The sequence below is a fragment of the Palaemon carinicauda genome, chromosome 4 (assembly GCF_036898095.1).
Source record: "Palaemon carinicauda isolate YSFRI2023 chromosome 4, ASM3689809v2, whole genome shotgun sequence".
NCBI lineage: Eukaryota > Metazoa > Arthropoda > Malacostraca > Decapoda > Palaemonidae > Palaemon > Palaemon carinicauda.
The window spans coordinates 177,149,026-177,170,815 of record NC_090728.1 but is presented as its reverse complement, the minus strand read 5'-3'; the positions used below and the strand labels follow the sequence as shown (position 1 = coordinate 177,170,815).

The following is a 21,790-nucleotide window of genomic DNA, read 5'->3' as shown; positions in this document are numbered from 1 at the left end:
CAGCAAACCTCAGTCTAAAGTATAGCTTTCACATTTGAGATGGCTGCCAAGATTTCCTAGGAGCTCCAGAGAGGTAGAGCTCTGTCATGTCAGAAATGCAAGGATGTTTCTGAGTTGCCTGGATAAAAAAAACTACCAGGCTAGGATAGCAATTTGCGGTAGCAACTGCATCGGTTGGCGAGCTCAGAGGGAGAAAATGACAAAACATACCTCTCAAGTGAATGGCTAGATTCCACTTGAGCGTGTGAAGGCCACCTAGAGGTAGCTTATAAAGCAAACCTCCTAAATCGATAGAAGAAATTTGACTGCTGACCAAGTGAGGCAAAGCAACCGCTTCCAATACTGTAAGCGAGGATGAAAACACTGAATCAACAGCACCCGTTAGGTCTCTTGCTTATGTGTCCATCAACGGATTGGCGTAAACAGATGGAAACAGACTTCCTCATAGAGGTTCTCTGATACTAAGACTTCAGGGAAGTCTAACTCCAAGGAGGTAAAGGTGAACTTTCACCTTTAGTCAACCTAGAGAGTTAATGGAGCCACAATATTGATTAAGGATTCAACTCAAGGACAATATCCCTGAGATGCCAATGCATCACAACGGGAATAAAACTAAGAGTAAAAGTTTCATTTTTCCAAGCCAGCAAACGTGGAAGAGACGTCTGGCTTAGACCGCGGCCATGATCAAAATGAAAAAGTTACGAGTAAGTTGGGCTGGTGCTTCTCGCCACAGTTGTTGACACCTCATTAAACGTTTTTATAGCTGTATGCCAGCTTGCACAAATTTCTTCTCCTAGGTAAAGAACGCAAGGTTTGTATATTGTGTAGGAACAAAGGGTATTGGTTCCCTACGTTGACCAATGTACAACAATCAATAAGTTGAGTAAAATAAGCAGTTTGTTAAGGTAAAAACACAAAATTATAACAATTTGTACTACTAACATAATTGTATACCTAACCAGCTACTAAATTCAGCATGCAGTATTATAAACCAAATAGTCTTTGTAAACCAAACACTTGACATACTTGCGAGCCTGGCTCTCTTTGATAATGGCATGTTCTTTTTTGGCATGGTAGATATGTTTGGGAAGATGCCTGTGACGAAGTATTCTGCGCATTTCTGGAAAATGACCATATTTTCTCTTCAACTCATCAGCATAGTTAATTGCTGATTCCTCCCTAGAACGTTTCTGCACAAAAATATAACAAAACATAGATAAAAACTTAAATTGTAAAAAAAAAAAAAAAAAAATATAAAGTAGTCGTATTACAAATATAACCACAAATAATGATGCTATGACATTTAAAATTAAGTAGGAGAGAAATAAATCATTAATGCCCTTATGAAATTTACATTTCATGTCATAATTTTGTTGGATACATATCACCAGTGTTAACCCTTCAATATTTTGTTTTTAAACAAAGGTTTTCCTAACATTAAAAAAACAAATTTTAAAAATAATTTGTATATTTCCTATAACTATAAAAACATGAGTCCTCTAATAGGAGTATGACTTCAACAAAGCTGGAAACTTGGATGTTCAAATTTATAACAAGGTGTTGGAAATTACTGGCAGGTGGCAGGGAACCACGGCCCTATGCCAACTCAGTGAATAGCCACTTTGACCTTTACCTAGGAATTGGAGGCTGTATGGGGTAGGACCAAGATTTATATAGTTAGGAAAATTAAAAATTATTCTTATAATTTGTGACTTGTTCCTACATGAATACAAACTCTCTGCCTTTAATAGGAAGCTTATGTTTAGGAGGGAAGAAGTTCCTATAGATTCCCAGGATGTCAGGACATTCAGACCTTGAAAGGAGCAAAAGTGCTAATTCCAATTCACCTCCTATTGACCTAATAATGTATCAGGTGATAGGATAGGTTTCTGGTGATAGACAGATGGTCATGGAGGAACCTATATACGCAATGGGTTACGATGTCTAGAAGGTAATACAGTAGGGTCCCGAATTATGCGAGAATTTGGTCGATTAATGACCTCGTGTGAATGGAAAATCGCGAATTTCGAAACACACAACTAACAGAAATAATTCCATTGCGGCCATGGCAACCAGCAATTTGCCTATTCAAATGTGTTTACTACCCATTTCCAATACTTTCTTTGTACTATACTGTATTTCTTTATAATATCAAATTGTTCTTGTAAAAAAATAAAACATTTAATATACTTTAAAGTTCTAATAACTTGAAAAATGGTTAAAATTACAACCAGGATAGGTGTAAACACCATATATTTCCCGTTATAACACAACCCAAAATACAGACAAATTTTAATGTTTGTCATATCTATTGTATAATACAACTGGTGAATAGCAAAACCATCACTCTATAGACTAGCTTGTTGTATGATTGAAAATCCAGAATTATCAAAATAAAGGCGATTTTATATCATGCGTTTCCTAAACACGCTAAAAAGCACAATAGAAAACGACAACCAATGTTTTGTTTACGTTTATCTCTGATCACAACGAAGAAACAGACGCATTTATACATCTGTGTTTTTGAATTGACAGCAATTTTACCAAGTATAGATTATATGTTGAATTTGTTATTACCAATGTTCTAATTATTTTTTATTAGAACTTTCAAATAAATGAAATGAATGCCATTTATGAAATGTTTTTCTTTATGATGCCGCCTGAAACGGAAACCTTCCATTTGTTTACGCTCCATCTTCGATCATAATAAACAAACGAATGCATTAAACACACATGATCTAAGTCATAACTAATGATATTACAAACATTTAGTAAACATTATGTTATTACAAATATTTTACTTACCGTATCCATATAAATTCCTAAATTCGTAGCAAAGCTGGAAATTTTTTTTTCCTTATGCGTTTAATCCACAATAGCAAACTGCCGCTAATGACAGAGTGATAACTTACGATAATTCTAAACTGTTACGAAAGATAATTGTCCTTTCCATATCCAAAATACTTTTCCTAACTTCAGTTATAAGTCAACTTGTACCCACCTCAATTATGGATCCATATGCAAAAAAGGTAAAAGAAGAAAGTACTAGGCCTATTTTTAAAGTCACCGAACAATTAGGTTACCGCTATAACGTTCGATGTGAGAGAGAGAGAGAGAGAGAGAGAGAGAGAGAGAGAGAGAGAGAGAGAGAGAGAGAGAGAGAGAGAGAGAGAGGGGGGGGGGGGATGGTTTTAAAGTACTAAACAATAAATATGATAGGTTATAACACATTGGTGTTTATGTAATATTAACTGTATAGATGGTTTGAATAAGTTGAGAAATGGTGTAAACAATTCTTTGTTATTGTATTCGCGCGGAAGCTAGACATCAGCTGATGTGATCACAGCCAAAAGTAAAACAAAAATAAGTTAGCAATACTCGATTTTTAAAACACACCCGAAATTTAACAACATAAGTGCATGTTTTATTATTGCGCAATTGACATTTAAAGAGTTAAAATTTTCTGGAATAGAATGGTGTTTCCTAAAAAATAGTGGTTTGCGGACGAAATCGGTTACCGTATTTTAAGCTATGATTGAAATGGATGTATACACGGTATAATTTTTTCGTTTTGTATTTAATTGACACTTCAAGAAAACCGATTTTGGTTTCTTCATCTATTTGTAAGTATTGTATAACGAGAGAGAGAGAGAGAGAGAGAGAGAGAGAGAGAGAGAGAGAGAGAGAGAGAGAGAGAATCAGCTGTTGTAATTGAATGTCGTGTTTTTGTTTCGTGTAGGCCTACCCCCTGAAGCGAGGAATTGATCGCCACAACTAACAATATTCATGTTAATTTCATTCTTAAACTCAAGTTGCCATATGTGAACTATGGTTTTATTTCTTACGGAGAGAGAGAGAGAGAGAGAGAGAGAGAGAGAGAGAGAGAGAGAGAGAGAGAGAGAGAGAGAGAGAGGGATTTCTGTCATCAAATCTCTCTCTCTCTCTCTCTCTCTCTCTCTCTCTCTCTCTCTCTCTCTCTCTCTCTCTCTCTCTCTCTCTCTCTCTCTCTAGATTTTATTTTACCGTCTACTCTACAAAACCAATGTTTGCAAATCAAATGTATACTGTTTAAAATATGACAAAATATTGACGACTCGTTACCGAAGTTTAGGCTATTCACTGCCGATAAACACAAAATATTGACGACTCGTTACCGAAGTTTAGGCTATTCACTGCCGATAAACGAACCCAGTCTACTCGTGAAAACCATGAACGCCCAGAGGGAAAAATAAGGCTTTTAAATATACTGTACTAAACAAAAATAGTGCTTTAATATACCATCATTAACACTACCATTACAATTATCGTAAGGTTGGAGAAAGATAAAGATTGCCGAGAACGTAACCACATTTTTGTTTACATTTTGTCAGCTGGACTAGCACAGTTAACAGTTGATTTCATTGTTGATGTGGAATTTTATCCTTAAATAGGCTATTCATTATGAAATTATGTTAATGAAATGTAATGTTAATATTGTTTTGTAACATTTATTATAAATCATCGTATTTAGGGCTACCAATATACTTAAAAAGACAATAGATTTGATACATTTTGTAGTGCTTGACTCGCGAACTTTGAACAGCCTCACAGATACAGAAAATTTATTTTTGAAAAATAGCGATCGCGGAAAAGGGGAATCGTGTAATTCGAACACGCTTAATTCGGGACCCTACTGTACTAATTTCAATTGATGGGTTTACATTTATGTCCATCCTTTGCCTCGTCAGGATGATGGTGGAATCACTTTTCTTTAAAAACCAACAGAACAGTACTCAGTATGGTACCTTACCTGCATCAACATCAAATCCAGCAACATAACGATTCAATTGCTGCATCCCAAGGAATGGGATACACGTACATCTTGTTCTGTGAGGGAATTATGTACGCTAGGTCCTTGGGAAAACGTATCAAAGAACTTGCTAGTACATTTTCTTAGATAATAGCCTGTGAATGTTGTCTGGAATTTTCAGACTCCCATTTCAAAACTTGCCCAATTGACAGAGTATTCCTAAAGGCTAGTGTCGTTCTTACTTTTCTGACTTTGCTAGCGAGTGCATGTGTAGGCTCTTCTGGTTGTTCTTATGCTCTCTCTCAAGTCCAGATTTTCCTCTTACACCTTTCTTCATTGATGAACAGGTTTTGGAGATGTGGTCTGAAGGGTTAAGTCCGTTTCAGGTGCTGTATTGTCTTAGTGGCCTTACAAGGCAAAGAAGTAAAAAATCCAGATCGTCAGTTGCTTCCCAAAGTGAGAAGATGGAGAAAGGGAGAAAGCCTCAAACCTAGGGTCGTGCACTGCCGTGTTCTGAGTTTTGGCTAAGAACTCAGGAACAAAGGAAAAGGAGATCTTTTCCCTCCATCAGTTTGAGTAATAATGTATATGATAAGCTGTGAATCTTGGCTACTCATTTTGCTGAGGCTAGTCCAAGCAGGAAAACTGTCTTCTGAATTAGATCTGTGTCAGATGCTTTCCTCTAAGGTTCATAAGAAGCCTTCTCCAGAGAGCTAAAAACTATGGTAATATTCTACATGGGTGGTATGAGTTCTATGGGAGGGCAGGACTGGTCAAAACTCCTCATGAGCATTGACAATTCCCATGAAGAGGAAAGGTCCAAACCCTTCTGCCGAAAGACTTGGCTCAAGGCTGAGCGATAGCCATTTACTTCCTTGACTGAGTAGCACTTTTCCAAGCGAAGTTAGATGAGGAAGTCTGCTATTTGTATTAAAGAGGCCTACTTTGCCTGATAGACAGCTGCAAAGAGCTTGCAGAGATATTCAGACGTCTCCCGTGCAGTACCTCGCAAAAAGCCTTTTGCTCATATGAGATGCTGGATAGTCCCCACCCGTGAGGTGATAGGGACATCACTGTATCATGAGGTCTGGGTACCATTCTGCTTATGGCCATTTAGGTGCCATCAAGGTCTTTCTGAGGTTAGGAGTAATCAGGACTCTGATGACTACTCTTTGGATCAGGCAAAACAGGAGAAAAGCATTCATGTCAAGGTTGTTCCATGGATGTTTGAAGGCATCCTCTAGTGCCAATGCTTCAACCGGGACTGTGAACAAAAAAACGACAGCTTTTCGTTCAGTAACTCACCTATTATTGAGGAACCCTATAAAATCAAGAGGCTTTTTGCCACACTCGAGAATGAAGGTACGACTCCATATCAACCACTTGTCCCTGGCGACTATGTATGTCTACGATAACATTCCTCCTGCCTGGGATGAACCTTGGCAACAACTGCATTGTCTAATGCCCATATGTGAGCCTGCTTCACCAACTTGCAGTCGTGTTGTGAAACAATACCTACTTGCTTACTGACATACAGTATAATACAGTAGTGCTGTTGCTCATCAACGCTACAAAGCGGCCTATCAGATTCTGTTGGAAGGATTGCAGTGCCAGGAGTGCTGTCTTCAGTTCCAGCAGGTTGATGTGCAGGGTATTCTCTTCGTGAGTCCAGTGTCCTGCAGTGTTCTGGTTCCTTAGATGTACTCCCCAGCCTTCCTTCGATGAATCCATAAACAAAATCATCTCCAGAGATGGAAAATCCAAAGAAGTCCTCTTTAAGAGGTTGCCGTCTTTCAGCCACCAGTCTAGAACTTCCTTTACTTCATGTTTTACTAAGTACACTAGTGAGAGGTGAGGGGGATCTATTCAGATCAGAGTAATCTGGCACTAATGACACAGGGACTGAATCAAACGCAAGAAGTGAAGGGGCTGTATCCAGGGGATCAGTCTCAGGAAGCAATTCATGATTGCTAAGCCCTACAGCTGATAACACATTAACATTGGTATCACTAATATGCAATGTAAGACTATCTTGGCCGTCATCCTCAGTTACCAGAGTTACTGGGAGCTGTGGAAAAGGAGGAACAGGGTGGGGAATATAATTTTTCGTAGGATAGGGCATTCGCTTCTTGCTGTCTATGGAATAAGACGAAGGAAGGGAATGATCCTTTTTAGCTCGTTTCTCATGACAAGCATAATATTTCTCCCACTACAAAAATCACAAGGGGATTCAAAGGAACACCACTTACTACGGTAGTTCGGGTAAAGGGGATGCGGAGTGGATCAACCTCGACCCAATTTATGAAGGTTCCACAAGGGAGACCCTCACAGCCATAGTACAATAAAGCTAAAAAAAGGATCACTGCAAGGGTAATCCAGCATGGAGTAAATCTTGATCATAGAGCAGCAAGGGGAGGAAGATCTGCCTCATGATGCAACCAAGAGAGAAGTGAAGCTTGCTCTGCAGCAGCTCAACGCTGCCCAGCAGTGGAGTTGCAAAGTAACCTATTATATAGTTACCAGTTATTTACCAGTTCTTTCTTTCTGTTCGCAGTAAATCGACTCAGAAGTTTGTATCCGCATAGGAGCAAATTAGTATTCTCATTATCGAAGCATCAAGTAATCATACCAAGTATTAATAATGTCTATAGAAATATGAAGCTTTAATATTGAACTAAAAATTTAAATACAGTATGAAGCTTTAAAAATTAATTATCCTTACCAAGACAGAGACATATTCATATGATAACTAATAATACAATAATGGCTAATTACGAACTGTATGAAAACTATGATATTCGATAACATGTTGGTGCTGATGTAATATTAATCATGAAGATAGTTTGAATAAGTCAAGAAATTATATGAACGATACTCGTTATTCATATCTGGGCGTATTCTTGATACGTTAGCAGGTGCTTGAGATCTACTGATCACAACCAAAGGTAAAAAAAAGAAAAAAAAAAAATTAGTAACTGTTGATTGTTAAATTCTTACCGAAATAAAAAATGTATAAAATCCAAAAATGCTTTCATAAAGCAAAATAAAAAACAATAATACCTAAAGAAATGTGTAGATTTATTAATGAACTAAAAAATGTTATTTTGATTATAAAATAAATTTTTGAATATACTTACCCGGTGATTATATAGCTGCAACTCTGTTGCTCGACAGACAACTATACGGAAAAAACTCGCCAGCGATCGCTACACAGGTTGCGGGTGTGCCCAACAGCGCCATCTGTCGACCAGATACCCAGCTCTCAATGTAAACAAAGACTCAATTTCCTCCTCGTCCCACTGCGTCTCTATTGGGGAGGAAGGGAGGGTCATTTAATTTATAATCACCGGGTAAGTATATTCAAAAATTTATTTTACAATCAAAATAACATTTTTCAATATTTAACTTAGCCGGTGATTATATAGCTGATTCACACCCAGGATGGTGGGTAGAGACCAGTAATATATGTTTACACTTATATGAGCTAGGAGTTTTTTATTCCATTTTAGAAGTTATCAAAATAACAAAAACAAAATAAATAGGTACCTGGTAAGGAAGTCGACTTGAACAATTACTCTGCCTTTTAAGTACGTCTTCCTTACGGAGCCTCGCGATCCTCTTAGGATGCTGATCGACCCCTAGGATCTGAAGTATCAAGGGTTGCAACCCATACAACAGGACCTCATCAAACCCCTAATCTAGGCGCTCTCAAGAAATGACTTTGACCACCCGCCAAATCAACCAGGATGCGAAAGGCTTCTTAGCCTTCCGGACAACCCATAAAAAAACAACATTTCAAGAGACAGATTAAAAGGATAAGGAATTAGGGAATTGTAGTGGTTGAGCCCTCACCCACTACTGCACTCGCTGCTACGAATGGTCCCAGTGTGTAGCAGTTCTTGTAAAGAGACTGGACATCTTTCAAGTAAAATGACGCGAACACTGACTTGCTTCTCCAATAGGTTGCGTCCATTATACTTTGCAGAGATATATTTTGCTTAAAGGCCACGGAAGTTGTTACAGCTCTAACTTCGTGCGTCTTCACCTTAAGCAAAGTTCGGTCTTCCTCACTCAGATGTGAATGAGCTTCTCGTATTAACAATCTGATAAAGTCTGACCAAGCATTCTTTGACATAGGCAAGGATGGTTTCTTAACTGAACACCATAAAGCTTCAGATTGGCCTTGTAAAGGTTTAGTACGCTTTAAATAGAACTTAAGAGCTCTAACAGGGCATAAGACTCTTTCTAGTTCATTGCCTACGATCTCCGATAAGCTGGGGATATCGAAAGATTTAGGCCAAGGCCGAGAAGGCAGCTCATTTTTGGCTAGAAAACCAAGTTGCAGTGAACAAGTGGCTTTTTCTGACGAAAATCTGATGTTCTTGCTGAAGGCATGAATCTCACTGACTCTTTTAGCCGAGGCTAAGCATACCAGGAAAAGAGTCTTAAGAGTGAGATCTTTCAGGGAGGCTGATTGTAACGGCTCCAACCTGTCTGACATGAAGAATCTTAGTACCACGTCTAAATTCCAACCAGGGGTAGCCAAACGACGCTCCTTGGTGGTCTCAAAAGACTTAAGGAGGTCTTGCAGATCTTTATGTTTGGAAAGATCTAAGCCTCTATGCCGGAAGACCGATGCCAACATGCTTCTGTAGCCCTTGATAGTGGGAGCTGAAAAGGGATCGTCCTTTTCTCAGGTATAAGAGAAAAACAGCTATTTGAGCTACAGAGGTACTGGTCGAGGATACGGAAACTGACTTGCACCAGTCTCGGAAGACTTCCCACTTCGATTGGTAGACTCTAATGGAAGACGCTCTCCTTGCTCTAGCAATGGCACTGGCTGCTTCCTTCGAAAAGCCTCTAGCTCTCGAGAGTCTTTCGATAGTCTGAAGGCAGTCAGACGAAGAGCGTGGAGGCTTTTGAGTACCTTCTTTACGTGTGGCTGACGTAGAAGGTCTACCCTTAGAGGAAGACTACTGGGAACGTCTACTAACCATCGAAGTATCTCGGTGAACCATTCTCTCGCGGGCCAGAGGGAAGCAACTAACGTCAACCTTGTCCCTTCGTGAGAGGCGAACTTCTGCAGTACCTTGTTGACAATCTTGAACGGTGGGAATGCGTAGAGATCCAGATATGACCAATCTAGGAGGAAAGCATCTACAGTGAACCCTCGCTACTTCGCGGTTCGACCATCGCGGATTCACCACTTCGCGGATTTTTTTCATAACCCATGTATATACATATATCGCGGATTTTCCTGAAATATCGAAAATACCGCGATGTGACCGATGGTGCGAGATTGGAGAAAGTAAGGAAAATTGAATCATGATCGATTTTCAATATAAATGAAACTTTGAGGAGCAACAAAGATATCATTTGTTAGAGAGATAGAGAGAGGTAAGGAATGGGAGGTAGTGAAAAGTAGCCCACAGAGAGAGAGAGAGAGAGAGAGAGAGAGAGGTAGAGGTAGAGAGAGAGAGAGAGAGAGAGAGAGATAAAGGGGGGAGGGTTTAAATGTAATAACCGAAAAAATATGATAGGTTATAACACATTGGTGCTTATGTAATATCAACTGTATACTGTAGACGGTTTGAATAAGTTAAGAAATGGTATAAATGATACTTTGTTAGTGTATTCGTACACACTCAAGAGCGGCAGCTAGATGACAGCTGATCTAATCACAGCCAAAAGTAAAACAAAAAGAAGTCAACAATACTCGATTTTTAAAACACACCCGAAATTTAAAAACAAAAGTACACGCTTTCTTAATGTGCAATTAACTATTTAAAGAGTGGCAATTTTCTAGAATAAAATGATATTTCCCAAAAAATAGTGGTTTGCTGATGAAATCGGATGCCGTATTTTTAGCTATGATTGAAATGGATGTAGACTCGGCCTAATTTTTTCGTTTCGTATTTAATTGACACTAAGAAAACTAATTTTAGTTTCTTCATCTAAATGTAAGTATTGTATAACACGAGGAGAGAGAGAGAGAGAGAGAGAGAGAGAGAGAGAGAGAGAGAGAGAGAGAATGAATCAGCTGTTGTAATCAAATGGCGTGTTTTTGTTTCGTGAGAATTTCATCACCACGACTATAACAACAACATACTGTACTGAACTTTACAGTATTATACAGACTACTGTAATATGATAAAGTAAAATATTTGTAATCTATTTTATATGAAATGGGGCTTTTTTTTGTTTGTTTAAAATTTACATTTACGTATGTAAAACAACTCTCTCTCTCTCTCTCTCTCTCTCTCTCTCTCTCTCTCTCTCTCGTAGATTGTTTTCCTGCTTTGCTACGTATGTATGATTTTATATAGATACGGTAAATAATATTTGTAATAACATATTTTATAAAAGCTTTTACTGTAATATCATTATTTATCACTTTCATCATGGCGTTAAATTCCTTAGTTTGTTAACTGAACGTACGTTATGACGCCGTCGTTTCAGGCGGCGTCATAAAGAAAACCATTTCATTTGGAAGTCGTAAGAAAAATTACGTAAAACATTAGTAATAACCAAATCAACATACTGTACTGAATAATCAATATAATTGATGCAAAAACTAACCTATACACAGATGTGTAAATGCGTTTGTTTCTTCATTATAATCAGAGATAAACGTAAACAAAACATTGGTTGCCATTTTTTATCGTGCTTTTTAGGTGTTTAGGAAACGCATGATATAAAATCGCCTTTAATATTTGTGCCTGTTTTAGTTTATGGTGCTGTAGTATATGCATTAAGTGTTCTTTACATTAAAGGGTGGTTTGTTAACAGTACTACGTACAAGGAAGGTTTTAAAAGTCCGAATATACATGTTAAATAAATAGGTAAATATGATGTCACTACTTCGCGGATTTTCACCTATCGCGGCCGCGTCTGGAACCTATCTACCGCGATAAACGAGGGTTCACTGTATATGTATTGCTGCTGGGTCCGGGACTGGAGAGCAATAGATTGGAAGCCTCTTGGTCAGCGAGGTTGCAAAGAGATCTATGGATGGTTTTACCCCAAGTGGCCCAAAGTCTCTTGCACACATCCTTGTGGAGGGTCCATTTGGTTGGAATTACTTGCCCTTTCCGACTGAGACAATCTGCTATGACGTTCAAGTCGCCTTGGATGAACCTCGTTACTAGGGAGATGTCTTGACCTTTTGACCAGATGAGCAGGTCCCTTGCGATCTCGTACAACGTCAGTGAGTGGGTACCTCCTTGTTTGGAGATGTACGCCAAGGCCGTGGTGATGTCCGAGTTAACTTCCACCACTTTGCCTCGAAGGAGAGACTTGAAGCTTTTCAAGGCCAGATGTACTGCCAACAGCTCCTTGCAGTTGATATGCATGCTCCTCTGACTCGAGTTCCACAGTCCTGAGCATTCCCGACCGTCTAGTGTCGCGCCCCAGCCCACGTCCGATGCGTCCGAGAAGAGAACGTGGTTGGGAGTCTGAACAGCCAGGGGAAGACCCTCTCTTAGGTTGATATTGTCCTTCCACCAAGTCAGACAAGACTTTATCTTTTCGGAAACCGGGATCGAGACCGCTTCTAGCGTCTTGTCCTTTTTCCAGTGAAAAGCTAGATGGTATTGAAGAGGACGGAGGTGTAGTCTTCCTAGTGACACAAATTGTTCCACGGATGACAGCGTCCCTACCAGACTCATCCACAGCCTGACTGAGCAGCGTTCCTTCTTCAGGATCTTCTGGATGGATAGCAGGGCTTGATCTATTCTGGGGGCTGATCGTCTTGTTGTTCAGCAACGTCCTCATCAGAGGGTTCCTCATCCGAAAACTGATGAGGAAACGGCAACGGAGTGGGCAACGTCTGGCTCGCTGAGTCCGGTCGCACTGGTGCATGCGTGACGGAGCCGGACGCAACATCATGGAACTGCTGCACAGTCTGTGAACTGTCAACAACCATGGGTGCGCGAGGAAGCACAGCGTCAACCCGAGACTGTCTAGACCGTCTGGGTTGTGCAGTCAACACCCTACCGGGTTGCTGAGGTTGACGCACTGCGTCAAAACAAGTCACCTCTGCTGGTTGTTGAACGTCCTGAACGTCAACAACCACCTCCGAGCGTCGCTTAACGTCAACGTGCGGCTGGCAACCCACACTGGGTCGCATCGGTGGAGGAACCACCTCAACTGGCAGACGCGAGTAGGTTACCTCAGCGTCAACAGGGCGCACAACCGACCGGTTGGAAGGTTGTTTGCCAGAAGGTTCGGTAGCAACCTTCTCCGCATTAAAGTCCTCTATCAAGGACGCAAGCTTGGACTGCATGTCTTGCAGCAAAGCCCATTTAGGGTCTACGGGAGCAGGTGCGGCAAACAGACGGGGTTAGCGACTGAGGCGGTACCGCTTACCATCCCTGAAAGCCTTGTTATGCATGACATAATTGTACAGCAAAACTTCAAAGGCTCGAAAACAGCTGTGAAGTTGACCTGTAAAAAACTTGGAGCGTCTCCTGGCCAGGCGCCAGGGAGAGTCTACGAGAATTGAGAAGTCTATCTGGGCAGAGGCATGAACTCCCAAGCCGAGAACTTCTCTCGTGTCATATCAGACTCTCGCTCTATAAACCAGTTTAAAAGAAGGGAAAGCAAAGGCTGTATCCCCCAAACTCCTCCTGGTGAAAAACCAGTCGCCTAGCCAACGTAAAGCTCTCTAGGAGAGCGAGAGAGCACTAGCTTAAAAACAACGGCTTCGAAGTAGCTAGGCCTAGTGTAAGCTCTGACGTTTAGGCGAACGAGGAGCAGCAGTTACAAAAAGATCCGGACAAAGATCCTTAAAAAAAACATCATGATTTAATCAAAGTCCATAGGGGGCTAAGCAGCTTTAGGCTCCTCTCCATCTGACAGAGTCCTCAAGGGAATATCAGTAGGAGGGGGAACAGCAACTTCCTCATCTACAGGAACCTTGTCCGATAAAAGCTGAGTCTCAAGCAAGGGAGAGACCTACCGTGGTGGCAATGCTTTACAAGCAGAGTCCACACTCACTGGTGCATTAGTAGCGGACCAGAACGCAACGTCATGTAACTGCTTGACAGTCTGTGAACTGTCAACAACTGAACTGTCAACCACAACAGGTGCGTGAGGACGCACAGCGTCCACTCGAGACTGCTTTGACTGCCTAGACTGAGAAGTCAAAACTCTAGAATGCGGAGGTTGACGCACAGCGTCAAAACAAGTCAACTCCGATTGTTAGTGAACGTCTTGAACGTCAACAGGAGCATCAGCAAGTGGCCTAACGTCCAAATGCGGCTGAAAAACCACACGAGACCGCATCGAGTGTGGTTCTAAACAACCTGACTGACGTGACTAAGCTACGCCAACGTCAACAGTAAGCACAAAGGAACGTTAGGTTGGCTGAAAGCCAGGATATCGATGAGATAAACGGCTAGACTCAACGGACTAATCGGCAGAATAGTCTTCCATAAGGGAGGCAAGCATATACTGCATGTCTTGCCATACAACCCATTAAGGATCAACGGAAATGGTTGTGGTAAGAGACGAGGGTAACGTCTGTGACCGCAACACTTTGCCAACAAAAAAGACTCTCGGAGTCTGTGTTACACTTTTGTTAGGCGGCGAGCAGTTATCCGATGACTGCATAGGGTCAGAGCTGTCCTAATGGTTGTAACCAGGACGCTGGACCTGTCCTGAAAGGACTGACTTTCGCTTAAGGGCTTCGAAACCTTGTGACAGGTTTCTTATGCGAAAAGCCTTCGGATGACGAGGAGAAACAACGTCTCTCTCGTCTTATGGTAGGGGAGATCTTGGTAAGATACACCCGATACCATAGAGGGAAAACGTCTGTTCGTTGATCAAGGCCTCTCGAACCCATAAGTCGTTTGACATTACTTCTCCCCTGGGCTTGGGAGCATGCAAGAGGTCCCGGACTAGGTGAACGACAGGCACGAACAGATGAATCCTCGGACGCAACACTGTAACACTTTGCGCATATCACTTTATCACTTCGATTTTCTGTTTTGCACTTATTTCACTGAAATCAAAACTTTTACTGATTTCTACCTGAAACACGCAATTCTACCCTTCATTAAAAGGTAGTAATTGCGAAATCAGTCGTATAATGCAAGCTCATTAATACCAGCAAAAAACAGAAAACATATTTTAAGATAAAAAAATCAGTGGCTGGGAAAGAGACTAAACACTAGTTCATATAAACTACGTTTTCAATCTCTCACCGCACATAGCCTGGGGACGAGAATAAAAAACTAAAAACGTTTTATCCTTCCTCCCCGTACAGAGACTAGGGACGAGAGTAACTCGAGAACAACGTTACCCGCTTGAACGGAACGTTTTCTCTCCTCTCTCTCCCTCCGTCTCTATCTCTCTCTCTCTTTCTCTCTTGATTTCGTACCTAAGAGAAGAGCCCAATTATATTTCGTCAAAAAAACATGTTATTTGACTAAAGGAAAAAACTGAAAGGTTTTTCAAATAAAAAGTTCCTTTAAAATAGAATTTAAAACATTTAAGCTAAGAAAGAATGAACAAAACGTCAGAATCGATTTACTCTTACTGCAAAGTGAAACCGTGATACATTCTCTCTCTATCGTAATGATAGAGCGCATGTTGAACGTCCTGAACGTCAACAACTGCGTAGCATAAATAAACTAAACGTTAGTTCATCTTGAAAACAGTACGAAGACTATCAAAGAAATTCTTTCATAAAATATTACATTTAAAAAGTTTTAAATCCTTAGCTCTTTAAAAGCTAATTACGATATAAAGGGCTCAACGTTGATTAACTTCGGTTCCAAGTTAGGACCGCCTACTCTCAGGAAAGGTCGCATATAAACAAAACATTAAAATTTATTTTTTATATGTTTATAATAAATGGAAAGTTAATCGAAGAGGCCTAATAAAGGCGGAGAGATATAAAATATAAAGAGGAAAATCTATAAATAATTTATAACGTGATAAGATAATTACTAAAATCCTAAACACACTTCCGTCTAAGGGAAGGGTCGGCCATTTAAAAGTGAAAGAAAGTCCATACTCTCTTTGTCACCATAATTAAATCTATCCAAAACGAGTTCAAGATTTAAGATGAAGATAAAACACCTGCATTGCGAAAGCTCAAAACTAGAATATAGTACTTCACCAAATAGATGTGAAAAACTCCAGTTTAGCAACAGCGAGTAAAGTACGTCTTGTCGACACCTCGACAGAGAGAAAATTGAGTCTTTGTTTACATTGAGAGCTGGGTATCTGGTCGACAGATGGCGCTGTTGGGCACACCCGCAACCTGTGTAGCGATCGCTGGCGAGTTTTTTCCGTAGAGTTGTCTGTCGAGCAACAGAGTTGCAGCTATATAATCACCGGCTAAGTTAAATATTGAAAATTCAAATACGGAGAGAGAGAGAGAGAGAGAGAGAGAGAGAGAGAGAGAGAGAGTATTCATAAAAATAATAACAATGGCTATAAATGAACTGAATGGAAATTATGTTATCTTATTACATATTGGTGTTGATGTAATATTCATTGGGTAGATATTTGAATAAGTTAAGAAACGATTGTATAAGTGATACTTCTTGTTATTCGTATGCGCGTATATTCTCGATACAGTAGCGTGAGCTTGAGATCAGTTGATCGCAACCAGTGGTAAAAGGGAAAAAAAAAATTGTTAATTATTGATTGTTAAAGTATTTCTTTTTTAAAATCATGATTTTTTAGGATGTGATCTTTTCTGCTTAAATGAGAGAGAGAGAGAGAGAGAGAGAGAGAGAGAGAGAGAGAGAGAGAGACAGAGAGATTTTCATAAAAGTAATAATAATAGCTATAAACAAACTGTATAAAAACTATATCCTATGAACCAAGAAAATTAAATAATGATATGCACTAAGAAAATATTGATAAATGACGATTACAATATCATACATACATACATATACCAAGGCACTTCCCCCAATTTTGGGGGGTAGCCGCCATCAACAAATGAAACAAAACAAAAAGGGGACCTCTACTCTCTACGCTCCTTCAGCCTAACAGGGGACTCAACCGAGCTCAGCCGGCACCGCTAGGGTGACACAGCCCACCCTCCCACATCATCCACCACAGACAAAGCCTCACAATGCTGAATCCCCCACTGCTGCTACCTCCGCGGTCATCTAAGGCATCGGAGGCAGCAGCAGGGCCTACCGGAACTGCGTCACAATATCATGACACACCATAATACAGTAATTCTACAGAAATTTACCATAAAATCGACTTGCATTCAGATCGATTTACGACCTAACCCAGTCATAAGTAAACGACTACCTCTATATAAAACTATTCTATATGGTACACAGTAGATAACTTTAAGCAACTACCTGTACCATGTACTAAGTTATGGTTCTCATCTCGTAAAAGCCTTGTCAGTTTTCCATCTGTATGCATTTTTCATATGCTACTCACCAGCATTCTTCTCTCCTTAAAAATTTTTTGTTTTACAATATATTACATTGACCCCTATAACTTTTGTTATTTATTTCATACTTTACTTTATATATAATAGCAATATGCCATTCCTTTGTTGTAAAACAATCATTACATTTTCAAAGTAAGTTACAACCTTCTTGAAAATATTGTATTGGTTAGTACTTTATATGTAATAACTCAGAAATATAGGAAACAGTTATATTATTTTGGAAAAAATAAGATCAATATACTTACAGGACCCATCTTTTCATGTGCTTTAGCTTTCCAAATTCGGAGATTGTGGTCTGACGATCCTGATAGAACATATTTATTATCAGCAGACCATAGTACACAATTGATTTTAACATCCTCTTTGTGTGATAGACATCACGGCATCTAGTCTGAAAAGTAAAATGATGTACAAAAAAATGGATATCAGCTTAAGGGGGCTACAAGTAATGAAGCACCTGCTCCAGTTTCAAAAAGGCAATGTCAAAACTATTTGAATATCACCCTATAGGGGAGCAGTCCCCTCATTGCATCTAAAATAGGTACATGTAGGTATAGCTGAAGGGTCCTTGCAAAGTTCCTTCTGCCCTTAGCTGTACCAGCTCTACCAACCCGATTTAAGCCTTGTACAAGTGCTTTACCTCCGTTCTAACTTCTTTACTTTCATCTTGCTGCCTAGCATCTTTGAACATTCACTCCATGGTGCAAATGTGGGGTTTTCTTCCTAGTTGCACATAACTGCTAAATGGTTTTCCCATCCCCCAAAATTACAGTATATGGCTGAAATTTTATTATACAAATCAATCAAATCTACCAGATATGATGCTAAATCATTCTAATTCTTGAAAATTGAGGGAGAAACTACAGTACTAGAAAGTAATATAATTCAAGATTGCCTTACCTCATCAACTCTGAATATTCTGATAGATTTATCATAGCTGCCACAGCAGAATTCTCGACCAGTTGGTGAATAATCCAAATCTATAACTGCAGATGTGTGTCCTTCATGAATGCCTACTATTCTATTAGCTTGGTCCATTCTTCGTATATCAAAACTGTAGCAACTGGAAAGATAAACCATATAAAGTGCTGTATTCAAAAGATATATTTACCTTGACAAGAACACAAATTGAGCAGTGATATTTTTCATTTACAAATTATCCCCTCTAATATTTGATCTCGTTGCTATCATATTCAAAGCACTCCCTGGCAAATCCATTAGCCCTTTAAATTTTTGAACAAGTAAAATATTCATCATTAGAGCTAATATGAAATTATGTACAGTAATAGTTCATATTGCGAATTCTCTAGCATTTAATCAGAAATACTGTAGTTTTATTTGTCCGGGTAAGAGCCCTTCAGGCTATATTAGACAGTATGAACATTAAGGATTGTGTCCCTAGTATGCTCTGTGGGATTAGAATTCCAATTTGTCCTGTCTAAAAATGCGTCATTTCTAGTTAAAAGTTTGAAGACAGAAAAAAAGCTTTGATGATTATAGTTGTAGATATTAATAGTAAACCTACATTTCTTAAATTTTGCAAAAATGTTTCTTTAGAAAGAATTTTAGGAGCAGTTGATGTTGACTAAACATTATTTGGAAGAAGCAAGGCTTTCTCATTGGAGTGCGGGCCCCAAGATCATATAGTGGCTGCTGGCAATGTACTTTTAATTTTCTTTTAGTTTGATTCATTTGTAGTCCTCATTTTTTTAGATATTTCAGATACCTTTAAAAAACTTTTGAGTTCTGTGTTTCAAGCAGTATTTTGAGAAAGCTTTTTTCAATTAGTCTACACTTGCCGAGTTCAGAATTTTAATATTATACAAGTTTTTATATTATTTCTTACCTATCTGCTGTCCCAGTGTGGGAGTCTGTACAGTTAAATGAACATAGGGAGATTCATAGAAATAAATGAGATTTTAGTACTGTAATAGAATTTGTTATTTCTATACTCACCTGATGTTCTTATACATGTCCACCCTCCTCCCCATTGACTTGTGATGTCAAGGAATAGGAAAGAATTTCAACTTAATGTGTATTGAAAGGAAAAAAAATGGAAATTTACTTATTATAATTTTTTGTTGGTAAATGTCAATAAACCAAACTTCTGGAGAAGAAGCAATATAAACATCATCTGATTATAGAAATGAAAAAGTTAGTTGTTAAAATTTCATTTGAGGATATAGAAATAATATTATCTATAAAACTTACTTGTAATCTTCACTTGCAGCTGTGAGTATAAAAGCTTCCATGGGATTCCAGGCTAAGGCATTTATACGTAATGTCATCTTCAGCTTCTTTACTTCTTTTGCTCTTACATCATACAAAACAAGGTTGTTCGCATGATCACCTCGATGCTGTTAAACAAAGGAAAGTATATGCAAATGAAAGTTTGTGAAGAGGCTAAATTAGTTATAATGAAAAATAATCTAATAAATATGGCAGACTTATTCCCTCAAATGGTAAAAAATAATGTCACTTGAACACATGTATAGTACAGGGAAAAAACTCCAAATTTTTTAAAGCAGTAATATGAAACAGCAATGTATGATGTATTATTATTGTTACTTTTACGGCATTGTCTAGTTTAACTAGTAAGTAAGCAATGCAGCATGAAAGGGATGGGAGGTTGAAACGTTTACCATAATGCTCACACAGTGGCAGGCAGTATCATTTTTGGGATGCACAATACATCAGCAACCAAATAATTATCACAGTAATATGGTCAGAATAAATAAGTACACAGGCTTTAACACCACAGTATATTATGCTGGGTTTTCTCTTAAAGTTAGATGTGAAACATTCTTGTCTTGAGCATTTTCTGTCTGAATTTCTACCTAGTATTGTAGTAGTGAAGACTTGAATTTCTATCTAAAAATAGCACGGAAGTGAAATCTTGAATCTTTATTTAAAGTGCCATAATAGAAAAAGACATTATTCTTAAAAAGAAATGTTATATGGGTGAAAACTTATAAATAAAAAGGTAAAGCTTGTCAAGTTATATAAGGTACTATTGTATCATTTTCCTGATAAACTGCTCCTTACACATTGCATGTAAAGACCATCTCTTTATTTTTTAACATTGGACGAATCTCTTCATAATTTTCTCATTCAAAATATGCTTTTCTTGCTCCTACCTTGAGTCTTAAGATTTTGTAACATCAAATCATAAATCTCCTTTTCATTTGCAAATGCCTTATTTTCCTGAATCTAGTACAGTAGCACAGGGTCAACACTTGCCTAAATTATCTTATTTGATAAGTGAACAAAAATAAATAGCAAAATTATATACGATATAAGTAAGGAACAGACTTGTAAAACAATCATAACTGTAAGATATTTGATTAGTGAGGAGAGGAGTAGAACAGTAAATAGTTTAAAAACTCAATTAGGGGTAGGGTCAAAGTTGTATTCAAACCGTGAACAAATTATGGAATGACCTCCCTAATCATATACAGCAGTTAAACCAACAAAACTTCAGACATTCAAACTCTGTAAAAATCTTTTTCGAGCAGTTTAATAAGTCTATCTGTTATGTATTTACAATTCTTATTTCATCTTGTCTTATATTTTGTTACTTATCAAATCTCACAAATCATGGTCAACTCTTCGATAATATTCCTAAAGAGCTCTTTTTGCCCAAAATCCTGATAAATACTGCATATCACCGTGTAAAGGATGACCCCAGGTAAAAGGCGAACCCCAAAATTTCCTATAAAAAGCCGTTTTTATCATATACTCCATGTAATGGGTGAACGACATTCTAAGGCCAGCTTAATGTTACTGCACTTTTCTAATAAATATTTTACCACACATATAATCTTTATTTATAACAACATCTTTACTAAAAGCTCTTAGTATCATTTGTCATCACTTGGTATGTGTAAATGTGTTCATTTGTTTGTCATAATTGGTGATGAAACGTAAACAAAACGTTTCTGTTTTAGGCGCCGTTTTTAGGGAAAACATGACAAATAATCGCTCTTATTTCATTTATTTTGAATTTCTAAAGATTAAGTAAGTAAATCAATATTAATAACATTATTACATAACCAACACTTGGTAAGATAGTTGTTGCTGCAAAAGCTAACCTATATACAGATGTGTAAAAGCATTCGTTTATTCGTTATGATCAGCGATGGAACATAAACAAATCAATAGTTTCCGTTCTAGGTGGCGTTTTTAGCAAAAGCATGATATAAAATACTCTTTATTTAATTCATTTTGAATTTCTAAGTATACAGCAAAAGCATTTCAACCAATTTAGACGGAACGGAGGATGATGACAGTGCTAGTAGCGCAAACGAAAGCAACGAAGATGATCCCCATGACAATGCTGTCCTGATGAATTTTTTGAAACAGTTTTTATTAGTTCAAATGGCAGTGTTGATTTTGATGGTTTTTAATCTAAAGTTCTTTAAATTAAGTTATTTTCTTTTTTTATACTTATTTGCATCATTGTTTCCCTGTATAACATAGTGTAGGTGCCGATAACCTGCAAATTTTGAGGTTTCGGACAACCACCACTACCACCACCTCTTTGCAAATACTGTAATGTAAACATTCCT

General features: G+C 38.5%; 1 protein-coding gene across 1 annotated transcript in view; it reads right to left on the bottom strand.

Moving 5' to 3' along the window:
* LOC137639766 (DDB1- and CUL4-associated factor 13) overlaps positions 1-21,790 on the bottom strand; it is a 70,059-nt gene that overhangs the window by 4,328 nt on the left and 43,941 nt on the right. Inside the window, 5 exon segments of the mRNA XM_068372010.1 lie at positions 1,027-1,190; positions 17,468-17,577; positions 17,580-17,613; positions 18,123-18,285; positions 19,434-19,579. Of these exon segments, the coding sequence (XP_068228111.1) occupies positions 1,027-1,190; positions 17,468-17,577; positions 17,580-17,613; positions 18,123-18,285; positions 19,434-19,579 (617 nt within the window).